The sequence below is a fragment of the Trachurus trachurus genome (assembly GCF_905171665.1).
Source record: "Trachurus trachurus genome assembly, chromosome: 14".
NCBI classification, from domain to species: Eukaryota; Metazoa; Chordata; class Actinopteri; order Carangiformes; family Carangidae; genus Trachurus; species Trachurus trachurus.
In genome coordinates, this window is record NC_139903.1 from 4,944,451 (window position 1) to 4,969,424 (window position 24,974).

Below are 24,974 nucleotides of genomic sequence, written 5' to 3' on the forward strand. Positions count from 1 at the left end.
GAAACAAAATCGGATCTGAAACACAAAACAAAACAAAACAAAAAGACTAAAGGTAACGTTTGTTTCCTATTTGTTGAACGTGTCGCGTCTTGTGGTCGTCTAACAACAAACTACGGTCCGGTGGAGAAGCTTTAACTGTACGACAGGCAAACAGCTACATTCAAATCCCCCCCTCCAAAAAAAAAAAAAAAAAAAAAAAAAAAAAAAAATAAGAAAGCAGGTCAGAGCTGAAGAGATTTTCCATTGGTAAATGTGACGGGGATTTGGTTGAACAAAGCCGTCCAGCCATGTTGTGTCGACTGGGCACAGATGGAGAAACAATTCGCCAGCGGGACTCTGCTGGGATAATTGTGTGTGTGTGTGTGTGTGTGTGTGTGTGTGTGTGCGTGTGTCGGTTTGAGTCTCGGTTCTTTAGGATGCCAGCACGCTCCTTCTCAACAGGTCCTCGTTCCCAGAATGCAACTGTGGCAAGCGGAGTTTGCGTCCGCCGGAGCGCGTGTCCGTATCGCTCTGCTCGCCATCAGAGAAGTACCCGTCCGTCTCCGCGGCGTCCAGCAGGGACGTGGCGTCCTTTCCCGTGAGCGGCAGGTCCATGGACACCAGCCCCCCTCCCCCTCCCCCTCCCCCTCCCCCTCCGCCCCTCCCTCTTGATTTTCCTTGCCGGGGCTGACGGGATCGAGGGCCACTGCCACCGCCGCGCGTGACGGCCCCCGCCGTGTCGGGCAGCGTGGCCCCCGGGCTGGAGGCCGGCGGCGGCGACGAGCTGGTGGTGAAGACGGACCCGTTCCCCGTGTGGACGCTGTCCCAGGGGCCGCGCTCCTCCGAGATGTGACAGGAATCCATTTTGGAGATGGGCGGCTGCGGCGGCGGGTCCCCCAGCAGGTCGGAGCTGCGGGTCTGGTGGTGGTGGAGGTGGTGGTGGTGCAGGACCCTGTTCGAGCCCCGGGACCTCTCCCCTCTCCGGACCACGTGGCTGGGCTTGTCCTCCACCACGCTGGCCCACAGGCTCTTGGCGGTGGAGGGGCTGCTGGCGGCGGAGGCAGGGGCGGCGGCGGCGGCGGACAGCAGCGACTGCGGTTGGGCGGCGGCGGCGGCGGGGGCGGGGGCGGAGGCGGGCGGATGCCCGCGGGCGCGGGGCTTGCTGGTCCCTCGCGGTTTCCGGCCCAGCTGGGGCGTCTTCCAGGTGGACTGCATGGAGTTCTCCATCATGAGGTTGAGCAGGCTCTCCTCGCCCTGCAGGAGCTGCACGAGAGAAAAGAGGAAGTGAGGTGAGGAAAGGGAATTAAAGGGGACATATCATGGAAATATCACTTTTTAAAGGCTCTTTAACATATATTTAGGTGTTTGTTTTGCCTTCCAGCCCCAAAATGTGAGAATTGGCAAAAAAATCTGTAATTTTCAGGCTCCTGAGGTTGAATCCACGTGGTTTTACGAGCTGTTCCCTCAGTTGTCTGACAATGATGTAACTAGTTTTCAAATTTGCATACTACCACCCCTACCTGGTACCAGTAGAAGGGGCGGGGCAAGCAGTGGTTCATTTGCATTTAAAGGGACAGGCACTGAAACCAGCCGTTCTGAACAGGGCTGTTTTGAGAGGATGAAAAGAGCTGTGATGTTTGATCCTTGGGGTATTTTGACCGAAGCATGTCACAGACATGTCTTTAAGACACCAGGGAACTATTTTAATTTGTGAAAAAGGGGCAGAATATGTCTCCTTTAACATATTCTGGGGTGTTTGTCTTGCTTTCCAGTCCCGAAAATGTGAGAGTTGACCAAAAAATCTGTAATTTGCAGGCTCCCTAGGTTAACATCCATGTGGTTGTACGCACATACAGCAGGAGGGAGGGACAGATGGTAGTTTGATTAACACATCACGATCCAATTGACTTGATGATTGGATCGTGTTTTTACAGGATTGTCCGTTCCACAGGTGAATGACTTTTTTTTTCATTTTTGTGAAACTGCATTACATTAATTGGTTGCAATGAGAGTGTGAAGAGGATTTATAAAAAAAAATGCTTCAGAATAAGTTTTCCAACCTTAAGAGATGAAAGAGATGCGATAAGAGGATAAGAATAAAAAAACAGCTGAATCAGTTCATTCTCCGATGAGGTTTACACTAAATATTCATGACATACTGTATTTGGAAAGTCGCTCATAGATCAAAACAATGTATTTGCCTGTTGCCGAGGTTTTTGTGGTTTTTGAACACGCTCACATTCTTGCCTGTAATATTTTGGAACAAAAACTCCCCACCCACCCACCCACCAACAATTCCAACAGCTCATCGGTGGAGGATGTGAGCAGCGACTGTCACATTATTTTGAGCCAGGAAGCGAATGACAGCGCTGACGTCGTCTGACAGCATCTGACACTCTGATTGTTTATGTCTTCATGGGAGGTTTTTTTGTTCAAGCTTTTGTCCTTTTGTGTCGTACAAAGGAGCTTTTCTTATTTGTGTCGACCACAGGCCACTGTGACGCTGGAGCCTGTGTGGCTGTTTGACAAAACTCACTGATCACTGAATGTCCTTTTCTTTTCCCCTTGTCTTAACAATATCAGGTTTTCAACATCTCATTCTGTTTTTTTAAGTTTTTTATTTAAAGACCTGTTCCTGTTCCTTTTTTTTTATTGTTTGTTTTTTTTCCAAAACACATTCCCAAACAATGGCGTTATATGGTGTATTCTGGTCGGAGCCCCCTGCCAATCAATACACAAACACATTCCTGAGGAGAACAGCAGGTCAGCCACAGTGCAGCTCTGCTCCGACCATCAGCGCTCTCATCCAACTCATCAACCCACCGCGGAAATTGTGCAAACCGACTGCAGACTTCGTTCATATCGACACTCGATCTAAAAGGTCTCGATCAGGGCTGAAATAATTCTACGTTAAAAAAACCCAAACATGCATGGGTGTTGTTTCGAGTGTGTGTGGGTGTGATTCTTTGCCGAGGGTTGGTGACAGAAGAAGTGATCTATCTGCAGAGGAAGCCAAATTGTCTTTTGTATTGATTTGAGAAACTGTTTTCTGGATAAACTCACGTTGCATAGTGACATAATTATGATGTCACTATACTGACAATTGTGATTAAAATACAATTCTGCTGCTTGCAGAAGAAAAGCAGAAAAGAAGAAAAGCATCAAATCCTCATATTATTGTTATCCTCCTTATTATTATCTTAATGCATCAGTATAATGCTACTTTATTTGCATCTACTTTCTCTGTGCTTTTGCCATTGCTTTCATGAAAAGAAAAGCAGATGCTATGCAGTTGTTGTATTAAAGGGATAGTTCAACATTTTGGCAAATTCGCCCATTGCCATAATCCCTACAGTCATATGGGTAGGTTAATTACATGAGATCAGCGGGGCAGAGACGTGAGCTGCTCAGTGAACACAATGGAGGTGAACGGTACAGGTCCCCTGTCCCTCATCAAACTCATCAAATACACAATCCAACAACTCCAAAACGCTCTGGTGGACAAGTTGTGACCTGCACATTCACCACGCTATGAAATAATAACGTAGAAGTATGTAACATTACGACACATGAAGCAAATACTTGGAACTATGCCTACTTTTGCTTGTGAAATCACTCCGCCCAATGTTACATGATTATTTCATAGTGTGGTGAATGTGCAGGTCACAACTTGTCCACCAGAGTGTTTTGGAGTTGTTGGATTGTGAATTTGATGAGTTTGATGAGGGACAGGGGACCTGTACCGTTCACCTCCATTGTGTTCACTGAGCAGCTCACGTCTCTGCCCCGCCGATCTCAAAACAACATGCACCGATAATTAAAGGTAATGAACCTACTGCTACTATAGAGATTATGGCAATAGGCAAATTTGCCAAAATGTTGAACTATCCCATTAAAAACCTCCACATCTCTCTGTTTGTATGGACTCATATACTGTAGTTTCAGTCTGTTTTCACCCCTGATCGAGCCGCTGTCTTTGACTTAGAGCAACTTTTAGACCAAGGACTTGATGTGACTTTGGGCGTCGGTTTCAATCGAGGCTCTAAGTTCCTTATTTGGCTCCTGGCACCGGTTTTGTCCACCACTGTAGCGGACTGGGATTCAGTTCAAAAGGTGATGGGGCTGTTTGATGCTGCTGCTGATATCAGCTGTTTGAGTTTTGTCATGTCACTGCCAAGACCCAGGCTGCAGCTCCGACTGCTGTAACTGGAGCTGAAACAAAAGTCCACTTTCTTTTTTTTAACCTTCTTCTTCTCACTAATGAATCAATCTGACTCTGCTCTGTCAACTTAAAGTTTATACTTAATGTGTCAGTGTCACGAAATTCGAGTCATCTCAGAAACAGCCGGGGCATCGTCATCGTCAGCGTCCTTCAGGCCTCCTGCTGCTGATGAAGCTCTTACCTGGTCGGAGAGCAGGCTGCCGCTCTTGTCCCCATGCTGGGCGCCCAGGGCCCACTGGCTCATCATGTCATCAGCGGTGATCTGAACCGACTGGGCGAGCCAGCTGTCGAACAAAGAGTTGTCCAATGGGAAGGACTTGGACAAACCTGAAGGAAGTGCATGAGGAGGAGGAGGAGGAGGAGGAGGAGGTAGACAGTGAATGAGCGGTGAAGGCAAAAGAAGAGGGAGAAAAATGAGAGGGATGGGGAGAAAGAGAGGAAAACAGACAGGTAAGAGGAGCTGCACATTTTCATGAATAAAAAAACACAGAAAAAAGTTGCTGTGAAAGTGTCAGAGCCGTCTTTCAAATCAAGAAGTTAAAGAAAAAAAGAAAAGAAAAAAGGCATAAATAGAGCACGAGCACGGCGGCTTTACGCAGCCGCGGCACAACAAGACTGTAATGCCAAACCTTAAATCCCACAGAACTGGCTCCACTACACTCAGTCACTTCACTTCATTCAAAAAAAAAAAGAGCCACTTCAGTTCATAACAGAAATAATTGAGAGATTTATTTTCTTTAAAACCGGCTGAAGTGAAGTGAAGTGAAGTGAAGCCGCTCAAAGAGAACGACTTTTCCCAAGTTTAACCGACACAAAGCAGGAAATATTAAATAATCAGATAATAACGTCGACCTGATGTGATCGTAAGAGAGAGAGAGAGAGAGAGAGAGAGAAGAAAACAACTTGACACATTAACATTTACAGTAAATATCAATGAGCTCCAAACAATAATAAACATTTAAACCCATTTTACAGCAGGAATCCTGTTTCCTGTCACTGTGTGATCCACACTCTGCTCTTTGTACAGGACCGTCTCAGCCCAGGACTGTGTGTGTGTGTATCTGTGTGTGGGAGGCTACAGACAGAGCTCTGTGTGTGTGTGTGTGTGTGTGTGTGTGTGTGTGTGTGTGTGTGTGTGTGTGTGTTTGTGTGTGTGTAATTAGGAGATTTTCATGGCTCTTCTTCTGTCATTGTGTCTTGTGAAAGTGCTGCCAATGCTCCGTGAGTCTGTCTGTGACATTTTATTCTTTTTTTTTTCCTACTCACACACACACACACACAAACAGACGACTCATACATACACACAATGCAGTAAAGAGTGAGGCTTAAGAAGAACAGAAGGGGGGGGGGGGGGGGGTGAAGGGGGAGTGGAGGATCCATAAGCCTATACACTTCTTCTCCTTCTCTCCTGTTCCCACAGAAGAGGCCGCTCACTTTTTGGCTCATCCTTCTTTCTTTCCTCACGTCTTTTACATCCTCTAACACTTGAAATCAATATCCAATATTTCTCATCGATGTTTAGATTACAGAGTGTTTTTTTGTTGTTGTTTTTTTTACAGCTGATAAAAAAAGAGAGAGAGAGGAGATCCAATCTGAAACTGGTGCCGACTATCAGGACCCAAACTGACTGATGTGTTCAGACAGAAAAGGGAAACAATAGTTTTTTGTTTTCTCCAAACTTACACCACAAACTCAAAGGTTCGCCCTCTATTCTGTCTGAGATAACAATGTTTTGTCCTTTTATAGATGACCAAACCGTCATCCATCGATCAGAGATAAATCTGGACTGGAACAGAATCTGTGCATTTTACAAAGAAGACGTTCAGCGTCTTGAATCACAAACACCCACAACACAAAGATGATGATTTCATCTGGTTAAAGGTGAACAACCTGAAATAATTTTAGATCAATCGCAAAGAGCAGAGGGGGTGGGGGGTGCAACCTCAGCTTGAAAATGCAGGGAGTCGACAGCCCATAATATTATATTAACATCAGAGGAGAGTGCCAATAAAGTTAGAGAGAAGTTGCAAGCATGCAATGTAAAGAAATCGAGCATATATACTGTCTGTAATGATGGGGCCAAGCAGGACGGCAGGAGGTGCTGCTACAGAGGCTTTAACACCAGCTACACACACACACACACACTCACTAACACTCACACACGAGTCGGTCGTTTCCATGACGCAGCGTGTCTCTGCAGGAGTCAGGAAAGCTCTGAGGGAGGGAATAGGTGACGGAGGGAGAACAAAAAAAAAAAAAAGGAGAGAGACGGAGAAGAAGTGTGAAGACGACAGGAGGTGGTGACAGAGGAGAGGAGAGAGTAAGTGGAGTTCAGAGACGAAGGTGGGAGGGAAACGAAAAAACACGCCACAGAGCGGCCTCTGTTGCCATCCCCACACTCCGTCACATGACAACAGGGGCGATACTTTACGTTTTTCCAGCATCCTAGTGTCACTCTGTCTGTCTGCAGCAAAACAAGTGGCTTTTTACTCATTTGCAGCTAAAAAGTTTTTCTTTCCTTAGTGCAACACTTTGGTTTTTATCTCTGTAAACTCTCTGTGGTTTTTCTCTGGACAGACATTAAACATTTTAACTAGAGCTCGTCTCATTTTCCTTTTTTTAATGTTAAGATCAAGAACAGGATACTAAAACTGCAGATTACATACAGTGTCATGCAAAAGTTTGGGCACCCTTGGTCAAAATGTCTGTTAATGTGAACAGTTCAGCAAGTGGGAGATGAAATGATCTCCAGAAGACATAAACTTACAGATGACACATTCCCTTTACATTTTTATTTTAATCTTTTACATTTTCAAAATAACAGAATAGGAAAAGGGCCTGCAGCAAAGGTTTGGGCCTCCTGCATAGTTAGTAGCTAGTAGCCCCCCCTTTGGAAACCATCACAGTGTGTAAATAGTAAATATCTTGTCTGATACCTTGGTCAAAGTTATCTGAGAGCTCAAGTCTCCTGGCTTTCCCATTCTTTTGCAGGCTGCTGCTTTGTTTCCCTTTTTCACTCTGAAACTGTAGAAAACTAAAATAATACACTGATATTGATTAAAATATTGAAAAAGAGTGTTCCATGTTTAACTTTATGTCTTTTGGAGATCATTTCATCATCTTACACTTGCTGAACTGTTCACATGAACAGAAATTTTGAACCAGGGGTGCCCAAACCTTTGCATGACACTGTATGAATATATGACCATTACATGTTTTGTCTGAAGGAAGATTAGATCATTTTGAGAAACAGAGGAAAACACGTTTTGCAAAACTGTTCCTAATCTGTTTCTTTCAGTATAAAAATATTAAAAAATAAAAAAGTGCAGATGTCTTGTCTGCTCACTAGGAGGACCTGCAACAATATTTATCCCCAGAGAACCCCTCTCCCTCCCTGACGGGTGACGACACTGGCTCCTCCTCCTTGTTTGGCCACAGCTAAACTAATGGGATGCTACACCTGTTAGCCATGGCAGTGCTACCACCACAGGCTAACGCTACGTTTCAAAAAGCTTCCTGGTCCATTTAAAGCCCTAACTCTAAGCTCTTTTCATGGCAGAGCAACAGTTTGGAGAACGGCCGGCCGCCGGTGCCCCGGGGCGGCGTCACACAGCAGCTGATGCTGTAGCTCTGAGCACTGATTCGCTTAGCCGGCTAGCCAAGGAATGCACTAGCAGCAGGACAGGGCCAAGACCAGGCCTGTGCATGTGTGTGTGTGTGTGTGTGTGTGTGTGTTGCTAGGTCGAAAGCCCTCACTACAGTCTGATGATTGTTCTCGGGTGCAAACCGTCTCCTTGGAAACTCCACGAGAGAGAGAGAGAGAGAGAGAGACAGAGATAGAAACACAGAAACTGAAACAGAGTAAAGGTGCAGGAGGACTAATGATCTAAAGGCCCATCAGAGCGATGAAGGAGAAACAACAAGTGCAGAAGGCAAAAAAAAGGAGCAAAGTAAACACCTGAATAAGTGATTGTAAAAAAGAAAATGGGAATAATTAGAATAACAATAATGACAGAGTAGGAACAAGTGAGCTGAGCATGAATGAATTGACAGAAAATAACCTTCTTTTTCTCTTAAACAAAAAGGATATTTTCTACTTGTCATGCAACATGTGGTTTCAGTCTATTCTCATGTCTAATCTGACCTCAGTGCCAAATTAAATGTTGGATTTTCAGCTTTTTGTAAAAGCTCAGTGACAGAAACAATAATCCTAACACACCGGGTAAGATCCAGTTATGACAGTGCAACACTGAATTTCTTCTTTTCATTCAGACTGAGAGAGCACAGACGTCTCTTTACAGATGCTATCATGCGCTTAACATCAGCAAGAAACACCAGGAGAGCATCATCACACAGGACACAGAGACACCCACTTCCACAGTAAAAAGCCCAGAGTGCACTGCAGCCAAAAACTGTGAGATGCTCTGAGCGAGGGGGGGGTGGGGGTGGTGGCGCTTTTCCAACTTGTTACCCAGTGGTGAGAACTCAAGGTGATTTTGCTTTTACTGACACCAACAGACACAAAAGTGGAAAAAAAAGGGATTCACATCAAAGAGGCTGAAGCTACGGCAAAACTGCTGCTTCAAAAAGGATCTGAGGCTCAGACCTGCCTCCGGGTTCATAGCAACAACACAGCTGCACCGACGCAGCTCCTCGTGCTGTTTCTATAGCTCCATTAACGCCACAGAAAACTGGATTTAAAAAAACAATGTTGTTGTTAAGTGAGTGGAGTAGTTACTCCCCACACTGTAGAGGATGAAGGATGTATTGATTTCAAGGTCCAGTGTGTAATAATTAAAAAAGGTTTATTGGCAAAATCTGAATATACTACCCATGAATATATTTGTATAAGTGTATAATCGCTATAAAATAAAACGTTTTTTGGGTTTTCGTAGCCCTAATTCTTCTTTTATAAACACATATAGCAAGGGTTTTCCTTTAGAGAGTGTTGCCATCTCGCGCCGCCATGTTTGTACGGCAGACTAGAATCTGAGTGCTGGATGTCACGGGTTTCACCCCATTTTACACACTGGACCTTTAATCCTCTGATTGTGCAGTTTACATAAGACCACCACTGCTATAGAATAATAAGATGTCAGTGAGTTAAAGGGGAACTATGCAAGGTTTGCAACTTAATTAAACAGCTTCAGAGTCTGAAGGCTCTCTACCTTCCACCAAGCGTCTCCTGGCAGAAAAAAAACAACCTCATAAGATCAGAGCCTCCGACCCGGTGTCCCAGCTCACGTCTCCCTCGAGAAACATGGACTGATTTATGGCACTATGACACAAACACGTCCAATAATCTGTAATCTCTTGTCAACGTTAGCCACCTCGCTCCATATATTGCCTTCTTGTGGGTTAGCTTTTGGAGTTTTTAAGACAGTGAAAATATCCACTCTGAAACAGTAGGGGGAGCTGTGTGGAGAAAAAAGTGACCGACTTGCATAGTTCCCCTTTAAGTTACCTTTTAAGCTACATTTTTACCCCCTCGCTTAGTTTTTATCTGATTGTGTTTTCATGTTGTTGCTGTAACAACACAGGTTTATTTTTACTACATTACGTCGTAAATCTGCAGCCGCCACCTGGACCTGACCTCTCTCTCTCTCTCTCTCTCTCTCTGGTCTGGTACGGCTCAGAAAGCCTTCGCTCGGGTTAGAGGTGTCATCAGTAGACACACAGAAACAAATTCACTTTGTAGGCCGTTTATTTTTCCTTCTTCTCTCGCGGTTATTATTTCAGCCACGATGTGATTGCTTGTGCATAAACTTTTCTGAACGTCCTTGAGTTGTGTTTCTCATTTTCAAGGTGGAAAAACACGGCACGTCTGTTTAGAAAATCAGATTCCTGCTAAATGATCCAGTGAAGCCTGTTGCTGAATGAGCTGCACCTTCGGAGCGCTGCTGCATTTAATTCATACGAGGGCCAGTCCTGAAAAAAACAAACACGTGCAACCAGGTTTGGGAGATGGAGAGGCAATAACTCCCCGTCTTTGACTGATGTTTTCCACTGAAAGTAAACTGTAACTAAGATTACAGATTCAGATTTGTTTTTTAATTACATTTTTTATTTGCATTCTGTTTCTGGATCTCGGCGCCTGTGAGGGTGACACCGAGAAGATTTCAAAACAATTTCCCTTTTCCAATCACCACTGGCATATGGGCCCCACTAATAAACAGTGGGGATAGGGGACAGTGCATCTGAGAAGGAGTTATGGTACATGTCTGTCTTCTTGATCCCACAACACTGAGAGGAAGACAAAGCCCTGGGAGACAGGACCAGACACGACAGAGAACAGATGGCCTGACACACACACACACACACACACACACACACACACACACACACACACACACACACACACACACACGGAAAGACACACACACACACACTCTCTCTGAGACTATGAGATATGAACACATACGGCATGCAAAGACAAACACACAGGAGTCACACTGAGACAGGAATGATGTACAGCATATATAAATATATATATAAATATATATAACTCTGACAAAAGAAAGCATGTGTGCACACAGAGAGACAAATTATATGACTGCGCACACACACACGCACACAAATAACGCACCAAATACACAGAGCAGATTGTTTGTCATGGTAACACAATGATTTCCAGGCATCTAGTGTTCATCAAGCAGTCAGGTAGAAAGATGGAGACAGAGGAAGACAGGGAGAAAGATGGAAATATAAACAGAAAGAAGGAGCGTTATAACACAGAGCCGGAGACAGATTCACGGTGGAAAAACTGAAGAAAAAGCTTCGGATAGACAGAAAAAAAGGAGATAATATCAGAATAAGAAAGACAGTCTCCTCCTGTCGTCTGTTTATTGATCATATTCACTTCAGCAGAGCAGCTCTGTCGGCTGTGAGACACTCAGCTCTGGTTAAATAAGGAAATGAGAGACAGTCCTGCGTCATCACTGATAGTCATTGTGTGTGTGTGTGTGTGTGTGGGTGAGAGGCTGAAAACATTGCTGCCAGATTGTATCTTGCAAGCGAGATGCAAAAGCACATATGAAGACACTCTATACGATACTAAACATCTGCACTCATGTGTCTGTCCAGGATTTGAAAGGTCTAATGAGTCACACTGAGATATTAGAAATAAGAAAGTCGATGCATCTGAAACTTCCGCTGTCCGCCTGCTACTAAATGCATGCATGTGTGTGTGCGTGTGTGTGTGTACAGCTGTCGACAGGTCGCGGAGCATCACAATTACAGTTAATGTTTAGCTCTAATTTCACTTCCAAATTAGCATCTGTTTCCAAAGTTGTGTTGGTGATGCTGTGAACTTTCCTGCACTGCTGCCGCAGCTCTGACCTCATCAATATGACAGGGAGCAAATATTATCATATTATTATATGATGACGATATGTTGGCAGATCAGAAAAGCTACAACTGAATCAACCAGATAATCTTCTACATCCAGGACGGATCAAACAGATTAATAATAAAAGACAATGCAGGATGAACAGGTGAAGTATTTTGTACACTAACATGAGCACCAAGCTCGAACACATGGGCAAACACGTTGGCCAACCGAGGTGCACTGTAGCAGCCAACACAGACCAGGGAGGAAAAAAAAAAAAAAAACTGGAATCAACAGCTATTTTCATTTCAAAAGACCTGCACCTGTACTGCACTGTTGGATAATGATGGCTTTCTTTAGAAAAAAGAGCTTTGCAGCAGAGGCTATTCTTCCCTGCTGCTGGAGACATAATGTTAGAAAGAGCAACTCTTATCCAGACAAATGGAGACCAATTTGGGTAAACTACACGTTAATTTCGCTGGATTCGCTCATCCTCATGCCGACACAGGGCTGGAACGAGCTTCCACACATTCCTGTCTTACTAGTTACCAAACATTAAAGCTAAGTGTGTGAGAATAATACACACTTTGTCTCCGTTTTTGTCTTTTGAGATCAGCTCACCCCTAAGATGCCAGGTGTTCACAGGTTTGCCGCTGGAGTCGGCACCTTCTCCAAACTGAAAATCGTTAAACTATGAATTAAAGTGAAGTTGAACTGTGACATCCTTCCAGTAGTCCTACACTTAAAGGAGAATTTCGGACATTTTTGACTGCTAAATAGTTTTCCTGATGGTCACCCAGTGTTGGGGGGAGCAAAAAATGAAAAATTGATGCAGGTAAACCAGAGTTACACCATGGCTACCCGGCGCTCGGGATAGCAACAACGCTAACACATGGGGGCAATTCTTTCAACCACAACAAACACTCAAAAAACAATCAAATATCTATGGTACATGACTCGAATCCTTATGACACACCACTGAACTCATATAGTGTACAGTATAAACAGTATAAACTTTGTGTTTTTGCATGTAGTCACTCACCTAACTCTGAATCATCCTGGAAAGACATTACTAACTGATTGCAGAGCGCCTGCTCTCCCCGCCACAGAAACAAACACTTTTTTCCTTGCTGTGATGAACAGGGCCGTTGCTAGGAATTCTGGCCCCCCTGAAAGAATACTAAAGTGGGTCCCTACCCCCTGACTTTTCCAGTTGGTTTTCTTAGACTACGTATGTATTATCATTTTTTATTTAGCCTTCTTTGTTTTGATGCTAATGCAGTCAGGGTCTTATGCAGAATAAATCAGTCACAGATTAGACTTCTGGGGTTTTTTGTGGGCCCCACTATCATCACCTTTCTCCCCTATACAATGGCCCTGGTGATGATTTCTTTACAAAAATAAACGGTCGAAGATATTAGACATAGACATTTCCACTGCACTGCTTGACCGTTTATATTTTCACAACAGTTAGACTATCTGAGGTGAGTGACTAAACACAAAGTTTATACTGTTTATACTGTACACTACAGTATATGAGTTCAGTGGTGTGTCATAAGGATTCGAGTCATGTACCATAGATATTTGATTGTTTTTTGAGTGTTTGTTGTGGTTGAAAGAATTGCCCCCGTGGGTTAGCGCTGTCGCTATCCCAAGCGCCGGGTAGCCATGGTGTAACTCCGGTTTACCTGCATCAATTTTAGTCGCGTTTTTTGCTCCCCTCAACACTGGGTGACCACCAGGAAAAAGATTTAGGGGTCAAAAATGGCCGGAATTTTCCTTTAAAGGCTAAATATGAACAAAGGATAAAACTACTGGGGGAAATGTGCAGGTGTACCCCCCACATACAGCAGATCTGACCTCCCTTCACTCCAGAGCCTATTTCTCCAAACTCTACAGGCTGCAGCCGACACAAAAAGCCGAACCCTCGAACTCCTCAAAGTGGAAACTCAATCTTCCTGAATGTGTGAATTGATTTGATGTTATAGAAATGTTAACAACAGAGTGAGGGTGAACCCTAGCTGTATACAATTTCTACCAAAATGCTATAATTCCTCAAAGTCAGAGCCAGTTTAGTTATCAGCCGAGCAGCTCCAGGTTTCATCCTTTGATGCCAGCGGGAAGTCTTTGTTGGGTGGGTTTGTCCTCCCCCCCTCCAGCTTTGAGAAACGTTCTGTCATGTTCGATTTCCGAGATCACACGGAGGGAGAGAGTTCTTCACATTTTACATGTGAAGAGTGCTGCTTCCACCGCTGCAAGACGTGATGTCCTGTTTATGCATTTCTAATGCCACATCTGTTTGAGAAACTTATGAAACTTTCTTTCAATTCCTGATGTTCGAATCTGCAGTTTCGACCTCTCCACCTCTACGGGGCAAGGCGGGAGCGCCCTTTAAGAAACTATCAAGTGTTTAACTGTTCCTCTGTGCACATTACAGCTCAGATTAAAGGAGGATAGATGACATTCAAGAGCACAATTAGTCATCAGGACTCGTTCTGATTCGGGCTCTCAGATATTAATCATGCACGGTAATTTTCTGTGTGGCCCACGGCTTTTTTTTTTTTTTTTTTTTTTAAAACAATGTCACTGCAGAAATATTCAGAACTTTTTAGATGTGGACACATAAACAAGCTGTTATGCAAGACTACAAATCCACCCACTGGACGTCCTACATATAGAAGCTATTCACAGTGGAGGAGTTTGTTTTTTTTAGAGGAAGCCTGAAGAAATGGAGGACTTCTATTTTCCATTTTATTCGTCTACACAAACACACAATATATATCACAACTTGTGTGTTTCTCTCCTGTGGCGCAACTTCATTGTAATAACTGTTTTGTTTTCTTACACAGCAACAAGAAGTTTTTTCATCTTTAACTTCTTTACATTTATAGTTTTATTAATAAGATTTTGCTTCAAACATACATTTGATAAATGGTTTATAAAAGTTTAGAGTGGTTGAAGATACATATCTTTTATTTCTAGTATATAATCATATATTAAAACACAGCTGTTAAACCTTTTATTGATATTTGTACACTGCTTATAAATCTTAAATGGGGAAATTAAACAATTTTTAAATGTATCCTCCTATGCAATGTCTCAATTTGGACATAAAAAAGCTTTTTAAGTGAAAGAAAAAAAAGAAACCCATTGATAATGCTGTATTCTTACTGCAGAAGTCTATACTTTGTTAACCATGCGGTTTCCTGCGTTCCCTAACAGCGCCATGGTTTATTTGATCTTTATGTTATCAACGACTTCGCATTGCGTGGTTGTCACCTTTTTTTTTTTCTTCTTCTTCTTCTCGAATGGCTTAGCATGGTTATGTAATTCTGGACCGAAACATTTCCAAAAGCAGAAGCGAAGGAGATAACCTGCGAGGAGGAGAGAAGAGAGGGAGAGGAGGAAACGCTGCGTTTGATCCTGACAGCGCGCTCTGGTTCTGCCACGACCGACAGCACCAGCTCTCATCAAACTGTCACCGCTCTACTGTCCCGTGAAGCAGCTGCATCTGAAAAAATAAACTGAGGATGTTTTCAGGGTGTCAAGAAATATGACTTTCTGGGCTCCGCCGGCGCCTCGCGGTGCCAGCTCTGAGAACAAGCGCCCGTCTCCCTAAATGAACGCAGATGAAGAGGTAAATAAAACAGATGGACGTGAACGGAGAGACGTTCGATGAACCTCCAGTGTCTCCGAATCGAGAGCCTTTGCTACCTGCACCCCTGATTTAACACATCAGTCAACACATTTCTCGCCCGGCTAACATGAACCTGGATTATTTCCTGAGAACCTTCGAAGGTCTCGGCCACAGAAAACAGTTACTCACAGCCCTTCACCTCGCCAAACATGTCACTTCTGCTCAGCGGAAAATAAAAAATAAACCTCTCTCATCGGTTAGCGATGGAGAAACGGCTTCGGAGTAGTAAGTCTTTCTGACTTTTATGAGGATGTCTGTTGCATTGAAATGTTAATTTGCACCTCAATAGTCGGCCAGGTGGCTCGTCTCGTGTTGACAACTTAAAAGCTGCAGATTCAATCACCACGGCGACAGTGTGTGTCCATCAACAGTCTATCAAGTGTCCTCGAGCGAGAAGCTCCGGCGTTCACTCCAAGCCGGTGTGAACGCGAGTGTCAGCTTAATGGCTGTGAATTGTCACCGTGAGGAACAAATGCGTACGTCACAGTGGGAATCATCCGGACGCTCCGTCTCCATTTAACATCTCCAGAGCGTCTCGGCAGCGTCACATGACCGGCAGCAGGTAACGGATCACCTTCCAGCAGAACCGACAACCGTCATCATCCATCCTCATTCCGGCGGTGATGAGGATTGGCAGTGACAGGCCTCGCTCTCCCCTTTTGATTCAGTGTCTCTCTCTCTCAGGCGTTCATTAATGACAGAGATTAACACTGACAGAACTGCTCTCTCCCTTTTTCTCTCTTTTCCCTCCCTGGTTTTCACGACTTTCACTCATTTTACAGCCCAAATAGTTCTGACTCCTTTGAATCCTGATTCAGAACAAAATGAGACATTTATTAGTAACACCAGCAGAGACTCTACATCAGGTTGTTTCTATGTGTCTGTGCAATATTTTAGACATCACTGAATAACATATGAATAATATATATTACAGGAGACCTGTCCAGGTTGTTTTCCTGACAACACAGATGGAAAAATCTTAGTTAAAGCTCAGACCTGAGACCTGTCAAGCTGAGAACTTCTCAACCAAATGAAGCAGCAGCTGGTGGAGGGGAAGTTTCCTGTTCTCTAAAAAGCCTGATCTACTGAGATCCCAGATAGAGAGTTTGGAAGGAAGGAAATGAAATTTGATCTGATGAATTAATAAAAAATGGGCAAATAAACACGCATTGTTGATCTACAGTAAAGAAGAAACGGGGCAGAATATCTGAGAGAAAGTGAATGCGGTTGATAAAACTTTCTGTGATGAGCAGATAAGTGTGATACCGGCCATCTTTCATTAGACCAGAGGCGTGCGCTATGGCACAGCGTGTGACGTCGCTTAAAGGACCTTTAACACACCTGAAAAACTGCGACAGAGGCTGGAGTGACCTAGACGCGAGGAGAAAGATGAAAAAACGTTCCCTCTTGCAGGTGTTAAGTAACCCAAATCAACGTTTAGTTCATCCAGCAGCTCCAAAATGACCTGGTTAACAGATTATGTGACAGTTGAATAATTTTTTTCCTCTGTCATTCCAAAAATGTGAACATGAGTGAGAAACTTATTTTGTATAGTGCTCTACTATTGCACCTACATCTCCTTCTCATTGCAACAGCTGCAGCCAGGTAGTGGTGCTGCTAGTGTTTGTACATACTTTAGGTTTACATTTCTAGTTCTGGGCAGATTTCCTACGGTTGATAGCGCCGCCCCAAAGACGAGACAGATGTGATTAAGCTGCATCATAGTTTTATTTCCTTTCCTACAAAATCACTGTCTTTCATTATCTGTGACACAGAGCGAGGGTGAGCCAAAGGTTCGCACCAGAAACGGCTTTTCAACATGACTCTTACTATAAATTAGATTTTTTTTTTTAAAGACATTTTTCAACATGTTTCCATTTACTCTTAATCTCCACAGTGAGCTTGCGGTCGGTTGGTGCTGTAGCTCTGATGTGTGGCTGCATCGCACGTTGGAGCTACAGAGCGTGACACAGATGAGTGAATGAAATTTTAGTCCTCTCTCTTTTTGAAAAAAGCAACTAAGCTCCTAATTTTGCTCGTAGCAGTGAATTAAACACCACAGCATCCAGCCGCTGCACCACACTGTTTAAACCCCCCATGCAGCTCCACCATAAAAATATGGCTATTTGTTAATTACAGAAAATCGCCTGCCATGATTTATATGGAACGACATCTTTATAATATCACGTCTTGCTGAACTTTCTCCCTCAACTTTCACTGTTTTACTGTTTCTCTCTCTCTGCCGACACTTGATCTGCAGTGATCAACAGACAGAAAGTGGATGATGATGGATGGATGCATGAAGTTTGCAAAATAAAAAAAGATAAAAGGGAGAAAATAAGCAGTAAAACACCAGTATGGAGAGGATGCTGACAAGAGCAGAAAAAAAAAAAACAGTATTTCTGTGTGTGATGGCTGCCGCACTCCTGATGCATCAATATTTGATTTGAGAATCCACATGTTCACCGTCTTTATGGGGAGGAAACCAAAGTGAAATGATATTATCCTGAGATTTGCAACTTTCACAGTGTTTTTGGTTGTTTTATTATTGCGTTTAGCCCACGTGTATGAAGAGACCGTATCAAAACGCTGCCGCAAATAAATGATTGATGCATCGAGGCTGTGAATGTGCTGACTTTCTGTCAGCGTGAGCTCGAGTGCGGACACACACAAACACACACACACACGGGCATGTGTGTAGCCAGTGATGTGTATTTGATCAGTTTGGAAACACTGCAGGGTGTACATCCACCCACACCCACACACATAAACATAAACACACTTAAAACACACACATAAACACACACAATGTACCTAGCTCTTTAAGCACGGAGCCGTTCTCTGATTTCCATCTCTCCTTTTTCTTCTCAGGACTACTCTTCCTTCTCTCCTTCCCTTTCTCCTTCACTCCATTCTGCTTCCTCTTTTCTCCTTTCTGGGTTTTCTCTGCAGGGAGACACAGAAGACCGGCTCAGGTTAAGGATTTACTTGATTTATTCAAATTAAGCTCGATTAAGCTGGAACGTGTCACTGAAGCTGGGGACCTACTTCCTGTCAGCAGGAAATTTAAGAAAGTGGCAACGTAATGAAAAGTTGGAGAAATACAGTGCAAAAAAAGATCCAGGCTGATCAGTCAGATGAAAGTTTTTCTGCTGATTTGTTGACATTTTAGGAAATGTTTTTCCTACCACTCACCTGATAGTGAAAAAAAAAAAAAAAAAAGCATCTGACATTTAGATATAAACACATTTTAGAAGACAGATCGTTGCCAGAAGGGGAAGAAAAGATGGAAAAATAGTAAAGGCAGAGGGATGAAAGTCTCTGTTTGCACATATTGAAAGATACACTCAAACTTACTATTCATGTTGGGAAAGTCGTGCACGAAGAGCTGGAGGCTGCAGACTGAAAACTGTTTTCTCTTTTATACTGACGACATCATCCAGGGTGAGAACCCAGCTGACTGATAAACGCTGTGAGTGAATGCAGCCCTGTGCAACAGGTGCAACGAATATATGGAAGTTTTTAGTCACCAGAGAAAGATAATAAAAGAGTTATCTCTGCTTCTGCTGCAACAAAACAAACATTTTTCATATCGTCTTGCAAACTTAATCAAAGTGTTAGAAGCAGGCAGCTGGTTCTTTAATATCTGCATCAGATAAGAACGTAGTGTGTCATAATCTTAAAGTGTCTCCATCAAAAAAGACATAAAACACTCAGGGGATCACGGCCAATTAGTTTTATTTCCACTGACGGGTTATTATATAGACACTGGTGACGTTTTTACACCTTATACTGTATCACTGTGGTTATAATGTACATTTACACTTCTCCTCTGCCTGGATAAAAACTAACAGCCTGGGATGCATGTTAATGGTGCTCGTCGTAAAGTTTGTTTAGTATTGGAGTTCAAGTCTGAGGGTGAGTCTGTCACATTTAAAGCCTCAGTAAACCTCACAGCTCAAACAGGAAAATAAAAACTCGTGGGGTTCCTGGTTATCTGTGTTGATGCGCAGCGTCGCCTTCACTTGCATCTCTGGAAATTAAGAAATAAAACGCTGTTCTGTCGTCCACCATTCAGACTTTTTAAGAAGGAAAAAAACAACAACAACAAAAACAACAAAAAAAAGCTTGACACACTGTCAGGTTCTGCCTCAGAGGACAGAGAGCGTGCATATATCACACACACACACAGCATCGGTTGTTTGTAAGTGTTGAGGTGTGTGAGCGCGCTGCTGACACACACACTGTGTGACATGTAGCAGAGGCCTGCAGAGCGCCTCCTGCTGCGAGCTGTCCTCTCTCTCCAGGAGACCCCGCTCGCTCCCTCCAGCTGGGATGATGGCAGGTAACACAGCAAACACTGATACGTGCACATGATGAAAGACTAAATAAGAGCAACGGCGCCTGAATGCATCATTCACTTCAACACACACTGCTCCCAGATTAAAATACCATCCACCACCACTGTTATTACTGCCGCCAATGGAGCCATTATACAAAGAGCTTTATTACCTGTTTCAATGATTATTATGAATTAGTCCCAACACCAAAATAACTATCAAATACTAATAATAAAATCGTCAGAGATCATTTTAGAGTCAACATTACAAGTGATCTGGAGTTAGAATAAACAAACCTGAAAGATTTTCACTTCATAATGATGAACTATAAAGAACTCGTAAAGTTGCCTAAACCACTGATGATGAAAAAAGCTGCAGATTAATATCATCTAATCAGTTGAGCTGCTAATTGTTTCAACGCTGAGTTCAACACCATTATTTTTTTAACAGCACGATTCCAGTGAAAATTGATCGTCTCTCATCGCTGCATGCAACAGATACACAGGTTAACACACACCTGCACACACAGCGTGTAAGAAACACACAGAGTCACACTCCACCGACTCACATATAGTGTAACACACAGTGATGATCCGTGTGTGTATGTGTGTGTGTGTGTGTGTGTCTCATTCTGTGACATGGGAAGCCCTTATTGTTGGGATGTCTTGTTGTAACAGACTCCTGCTGTTTACACAAACACAGAGTCCTGCCTGCACGGATAACTAACTCTCCTGCTGCTGTGCATCGTGTCCACAGACATGTGTGTGTGTGTGTGTGTGTGTGTGTGTGTGTTTCATGTGTTTGCGTGTGTGTGTGTGCTTGCATTGGGACAGCAGGTGGCACCTGCTGGTTCATTACAGCTATACTGAGGTTCACAAAAGCTGAATTTATTTGTTCATGTGTGTGTGTGTGTGTGTGTGTGTGTGTGTGTGTGTCGCTCAACAGTCACTGATGGGTGACACAGCTGTCATGGTTGATCTGACACCTGCTGCTCGTCAGCACGGCGGCGATGACTTGAGCTAAATGCTAACACATCTTGGTTTCACATTTTAACCATAGCACATATTTGCTAATTAGGAAATGGGGAGAATCGGATCAAACCGGAGCTGTGGCGGTGAGGACTACATGGGGGCGCCTGCTGAGCTATACGATGCCCCTGTTATTACAGTTTATCCTGAGATGGGCATTAAAGGAGACACATTCTGCCCCTTTTACACAAATTAAAATAGTTCCCAGGTGTCTTAAAGACATGTCTGTGACATGCTTCTATCAAAATACCCCAAGGATCAAACATCACAGCTCTTTTCATCCTCTCAAAACAGCCCTGTTCAGAACAGCTGGTTTCAGTGCCTGTCCCTTTAAATGCAAATAAACCACTGCTTGCCCCGCCCCTTCTACTGGTACCAGGTAAGGATGGTAGTATGCAAATTCGAAAACTAGTTACATCGTTGTCAGACAACTGAGGGAACAGCTTGTAAAACCACATGGATTTCAACCTCAGGAGCCTGAAAATTACAGATTTTTTTGTCAATTCTCACATTTTGGGGGTCGGAAGACAAGACAAACACCCAGATATGTGTTAAAGAGCCTTCAAAAAGTGATATTTCCATGATATGTCCACTTTAATGTCTGTTTCAAATATTTTTGGAGAAGTTGTTTAGATATTTTGCAGCATATTCGAAACCTTTGAGCTGCTGCTGCAGGGAGCTGACGGCCACAAATATAAAGTAAAATCTATGGTATCATACTGTACTGTAGCTGAATTGTGTATGTGTGTTGGTCAGTACAGTAGATGCCAACACTATGCATGTGTGTGTGTGTGTGTATGTGTATGTGTGTGTGTGTGGCTGTCACAGCCAGCAGTAGGCTGTCCTCATGCTTACTTTAGCATGGAGGAGTAGAACATGCATGAATGAAGCCGAGAGAGACCAGAGACAGATTTCACACTGACTTGACTGTGCGTGTGTGCGTGTGTGTTTGTGTGTGTGTGTGTGGCAGTATAATGTTTAATGGTCAGAAAGAAAAGCAGAGAAGAAAAGAACATGCGTGTCCTGTATGTTTCTGTTCATGTTGGCCTACAAAAGTTTCATTTCTTTGAGGAACATTTATGTTTTCAACAGACTCGGCAGGTTTTGTTTTTCACCTCTATTTCAGAAGTCAAACATAAGGTGAGGTGGAAGAAGAAGAAGAAGAAGAAGAAGAAGAAGAAGAAGAAGCAGAAGAAGAAGAAGAAAAAAAAGTGCTGAGGAGACGTTATGGAAACTGACAGGCTGCGTGCTAATTAGAAAGATGAAATGGGCTGGAATGAGGTGTGAAAAGTGTGGGTGAGTTTTATTTCCAGGTTCATGACAGATCATCTCCTGGTGTTAGAGCCTCGTAAATCTCCCCCCCTGAAAAGTTATGTGCAGTGAAAATTGCTGCAGTTTGTGAAAATGCACCGAACACAGACGTGGCTGTGGTCCAGTTTAAGAAAAAACAAACATCTAAGTCATGGAAATAAAAGAAACAGACCAAGTGTCTTGCTTTTTGATTCTCAAAGATCTGATTGGTGTTGGTTCAGGGTTTGACTGCAGCTCACCTGCAGATGAAAACTGTTGGTTTCGGTTTCAGTGTGTTGTTTGATGCATGGTGTCAGAATTTAAATCAATAGACAAATGGAGGCTGGGTTGCCAGTAAATCAAGCGTAACCCTCTCTGACAGCAGGAACTTTTCCAGGAACGCAGAAATCTTCAGAGGAACTTGGAACATTTTTCTCTGAATTTCAACCAATAGGAACTAAAGGGATTAAATTTAGCTCCTGAGATTTAATTCTGGTTCCAGTGTGAACGTCCTAACATCCGTTCAAATCACATCTGTGCAGCTGCAAACCATATAAAATCAATTCAACACTCGAGATCTCGACAAAGATCTCAATTAATATCAAATTTAAAATGAAAAATACTTGTTTGCATGTGTTTTCAATCACAAGTCGAACACCTGCTCACGTATAAAGACTTAACAACACCTTTAACACCTGCTGACGCGGTTCCAACAAGACGCTTACACCTGGATTTGTCGTTACCTGACACATGGCTGATCTGCTCAAGACACATGAAGTGACTGAAGTGTGAATGGGTTGAGCTGCTGGTTCTATTTGGTTGAAGGGAGGAAGAACAGGGCGACTCTGAAACCTGCGTGGCTAAATCCGTACTAAAGTCTGACATGTGGAATTAGTGTGAATAACACGACTGTGTTCAACTTTTTTTTTTTTTTTTTGAAGAGGGTGCAGTTACATCTCCCAGAGAATTCTCCCCCCTTTTTTCCAATTTATTTTATGGCTTTTGCTGAAATTGCAGAGGCCATTAACGCCGGGGGATCTTTGAGGGAGCTCCCAGAGGGAAAGCTTCTTCGCCCAGCTCCCACATTGTCATTTCTTTCTTTCTTTTTTTTTGTTTTGTTTTGACAGGAGGACCATCTTATCCTCTGATCTCTCAGGGATCGTTTTTCAACATTTTTCCCCTTTATTTTTTTTCTCTTTCTCTCTCTCTCTCTCTCTCTCTCTCCCTAATCTGATCTTGTTCTTTTATATGTTCTACAGCTTGGAAAAGGAGGAAAAACTAAGTCTTGGGGTTTTTTCAAGGACGCCTGCAGGCTCTGCTCGAACACGGTGAAGCTTTTCCCCCTGCAGGTTGTAATCTCAGCACAAATCCAACTATCAGCAGCGGAAACCTTTTTAAACACGTCTTTGTCAGATCCCTGCTTTTTTTTTTTTTTTTTTTTTACTCTTTTGTCTTTACATTCTGCTGTTGCCTCTCTCTCTCTCCATCTCCGCAATATTATCCCTCCCTCCAAACCTCCATCCCTCCCTAGTTTAGAAGGCGAAACAGCACCAGGGGATTTGTCTTTTTGAAGTGTGTGATTAATTTCCCCTCTTTCTAGGTGCGCTGAACTGCAGCGTGAGTCTGTGTGTGTGTAGCCACTGTGTCCCATTTCTTACCTGAGCTCATTAGTGCAATGTGAGAAAGTTTTTTTTTCCTCCTCTCCTCTCCTCTCTCCCCTCCCTCTCTTCTGTCCTTTCACACTCACGTTCTCCTTTCTCTCTCATCATCGCCACTCCCGTTTCCCTCTCTCTTTTTCCCCACTCTCTCTTTCATCCCATCACCTTCTTGTCCCTTCCTATTCTCCTCTTCCTCCGGCCTTATTTTCTCTGCCTTCTTGCACACAAACACACACACACAGACACTTTGCAAGAGCAGATCAGAGAGACCAATACTAACCACTGTCAGCTTGTCACAGTTCGGTTCGAGCCAGAATGTAAATGCAGTGCACTTCCTGCATAACAATAATACTCTCTGTGTGTGCGCGTGCATGTGTGTGTGTGTGCAATGCATGTGTGCTTTCAAGAGAAAGTCCTACCTGCAGAACAGCTGAACCTCTACAGTATATTGTGTCTACTGACGTGTGTATAAATAAAGATTATTGCAGGAAAGAAAGAGCAACGCTTCCTTCAACTAAACAGGTCAGCTGCAGATAAATGAAGGAAATATGTGTGTGCGCACTCTGCTCTGTAAACAAACCAGGACAATTAACTAAAAATAAAACTGGATATGAGCGTCAGCGTTTAACTCTGACACAGTGGCGAAGAGGAAATTCTACTTTCTGCTCTGAGAGTTTGGCTCAATAGAAGTGTAACTGTGGTTCCTGCTGAGTTCAAGTGACACGTTTTTAACAGCTAAACCTTTGATTTACTCGTTGGACCTCAGGTCTCGTTGAGGTTTTAAGGTCGCTTTCACACCAGAGCTGTTTGGTTCAGGACCAAACACAGTTAGCGACACCAACACCTCGTAGTCTGCCATAGTTTTTCCTTCATTTACTCATCTTAAGAGTGAAATGCTCTCGTCCTCGCTGCCTGACCTGATCATGATACTGGTCATGTTGAACGTCTTGCTGAGCCATGTACATTTGATAAATAAAAAAAGGGACAAAAACAATCCTCAAAGTGGATAATTGACGGTCAACACGCCACCATACTGTATGGGTCACTCTCTCTGAGGTCGACCCATATGGTGGTGTTTTGACCAAATACGTTTATTTTTTCCGGGTCAGGAAGGAAGGATTTCCCCTTCGACTTTGTCCAATCGACTAGCGCCCCCCCTTTTACCTGCCTGAGGTTATTGAGAAGGTTTAGTGCGAAAAGCAGAACCAAAGCAAGTGATACTGTATATGCAACAATGCTTCATCTTTCAGCCCCCCAGTCGAACCCAGTCGTCTTGGTCTGGTGTGAAAACGACCTCAAACTTTCACTTCCATGAGTCCTGTTATGTGCAGCTGATACACTTCCTCCTGACTTTTAGCATCAAGTATCTGTGTCTGTCTGCATGTGAGACTACAGGGATCCCGCCTCGCCCCCACCCCGCCCGCCTGCCAGTC

At 43.5% G+C, this 24,974-nt stretch overlaps 1 protein-coding gene across 1 annotated transcript in view; it reads right to left on the reverse strand.

The window, feature by feature from the left end:
* Window positions 1–268: 268 nt before the first annotated feature.
* Window positions 269–24,974, reverse strand: part of jade2 (jade family PHD finger 2) — a 193,530-nt gene continuing 168,824 nt past the window's right edge. The window contains exons 13-15 of the mRNA XM_083987249.1: window positions 18,040–18,171; window positions 4,383–4,528; window positions 269–1,242 (exon numbers count right to left, since the gene is read on the reverse strand). Of these exons, the coding sequence (XP_083843375.1) occupies window positions 412–1,242; window positions 4,383–4,528; window positions 18,040–18,171 (1,109 nt within the window). The 3' untranslated portion in view covers window positions 269–411. The remainder of the gene's footprint in view (window positions 1,243–4,382; window positions 4,529–18,039; window positions 18,172–24,974) is intronic.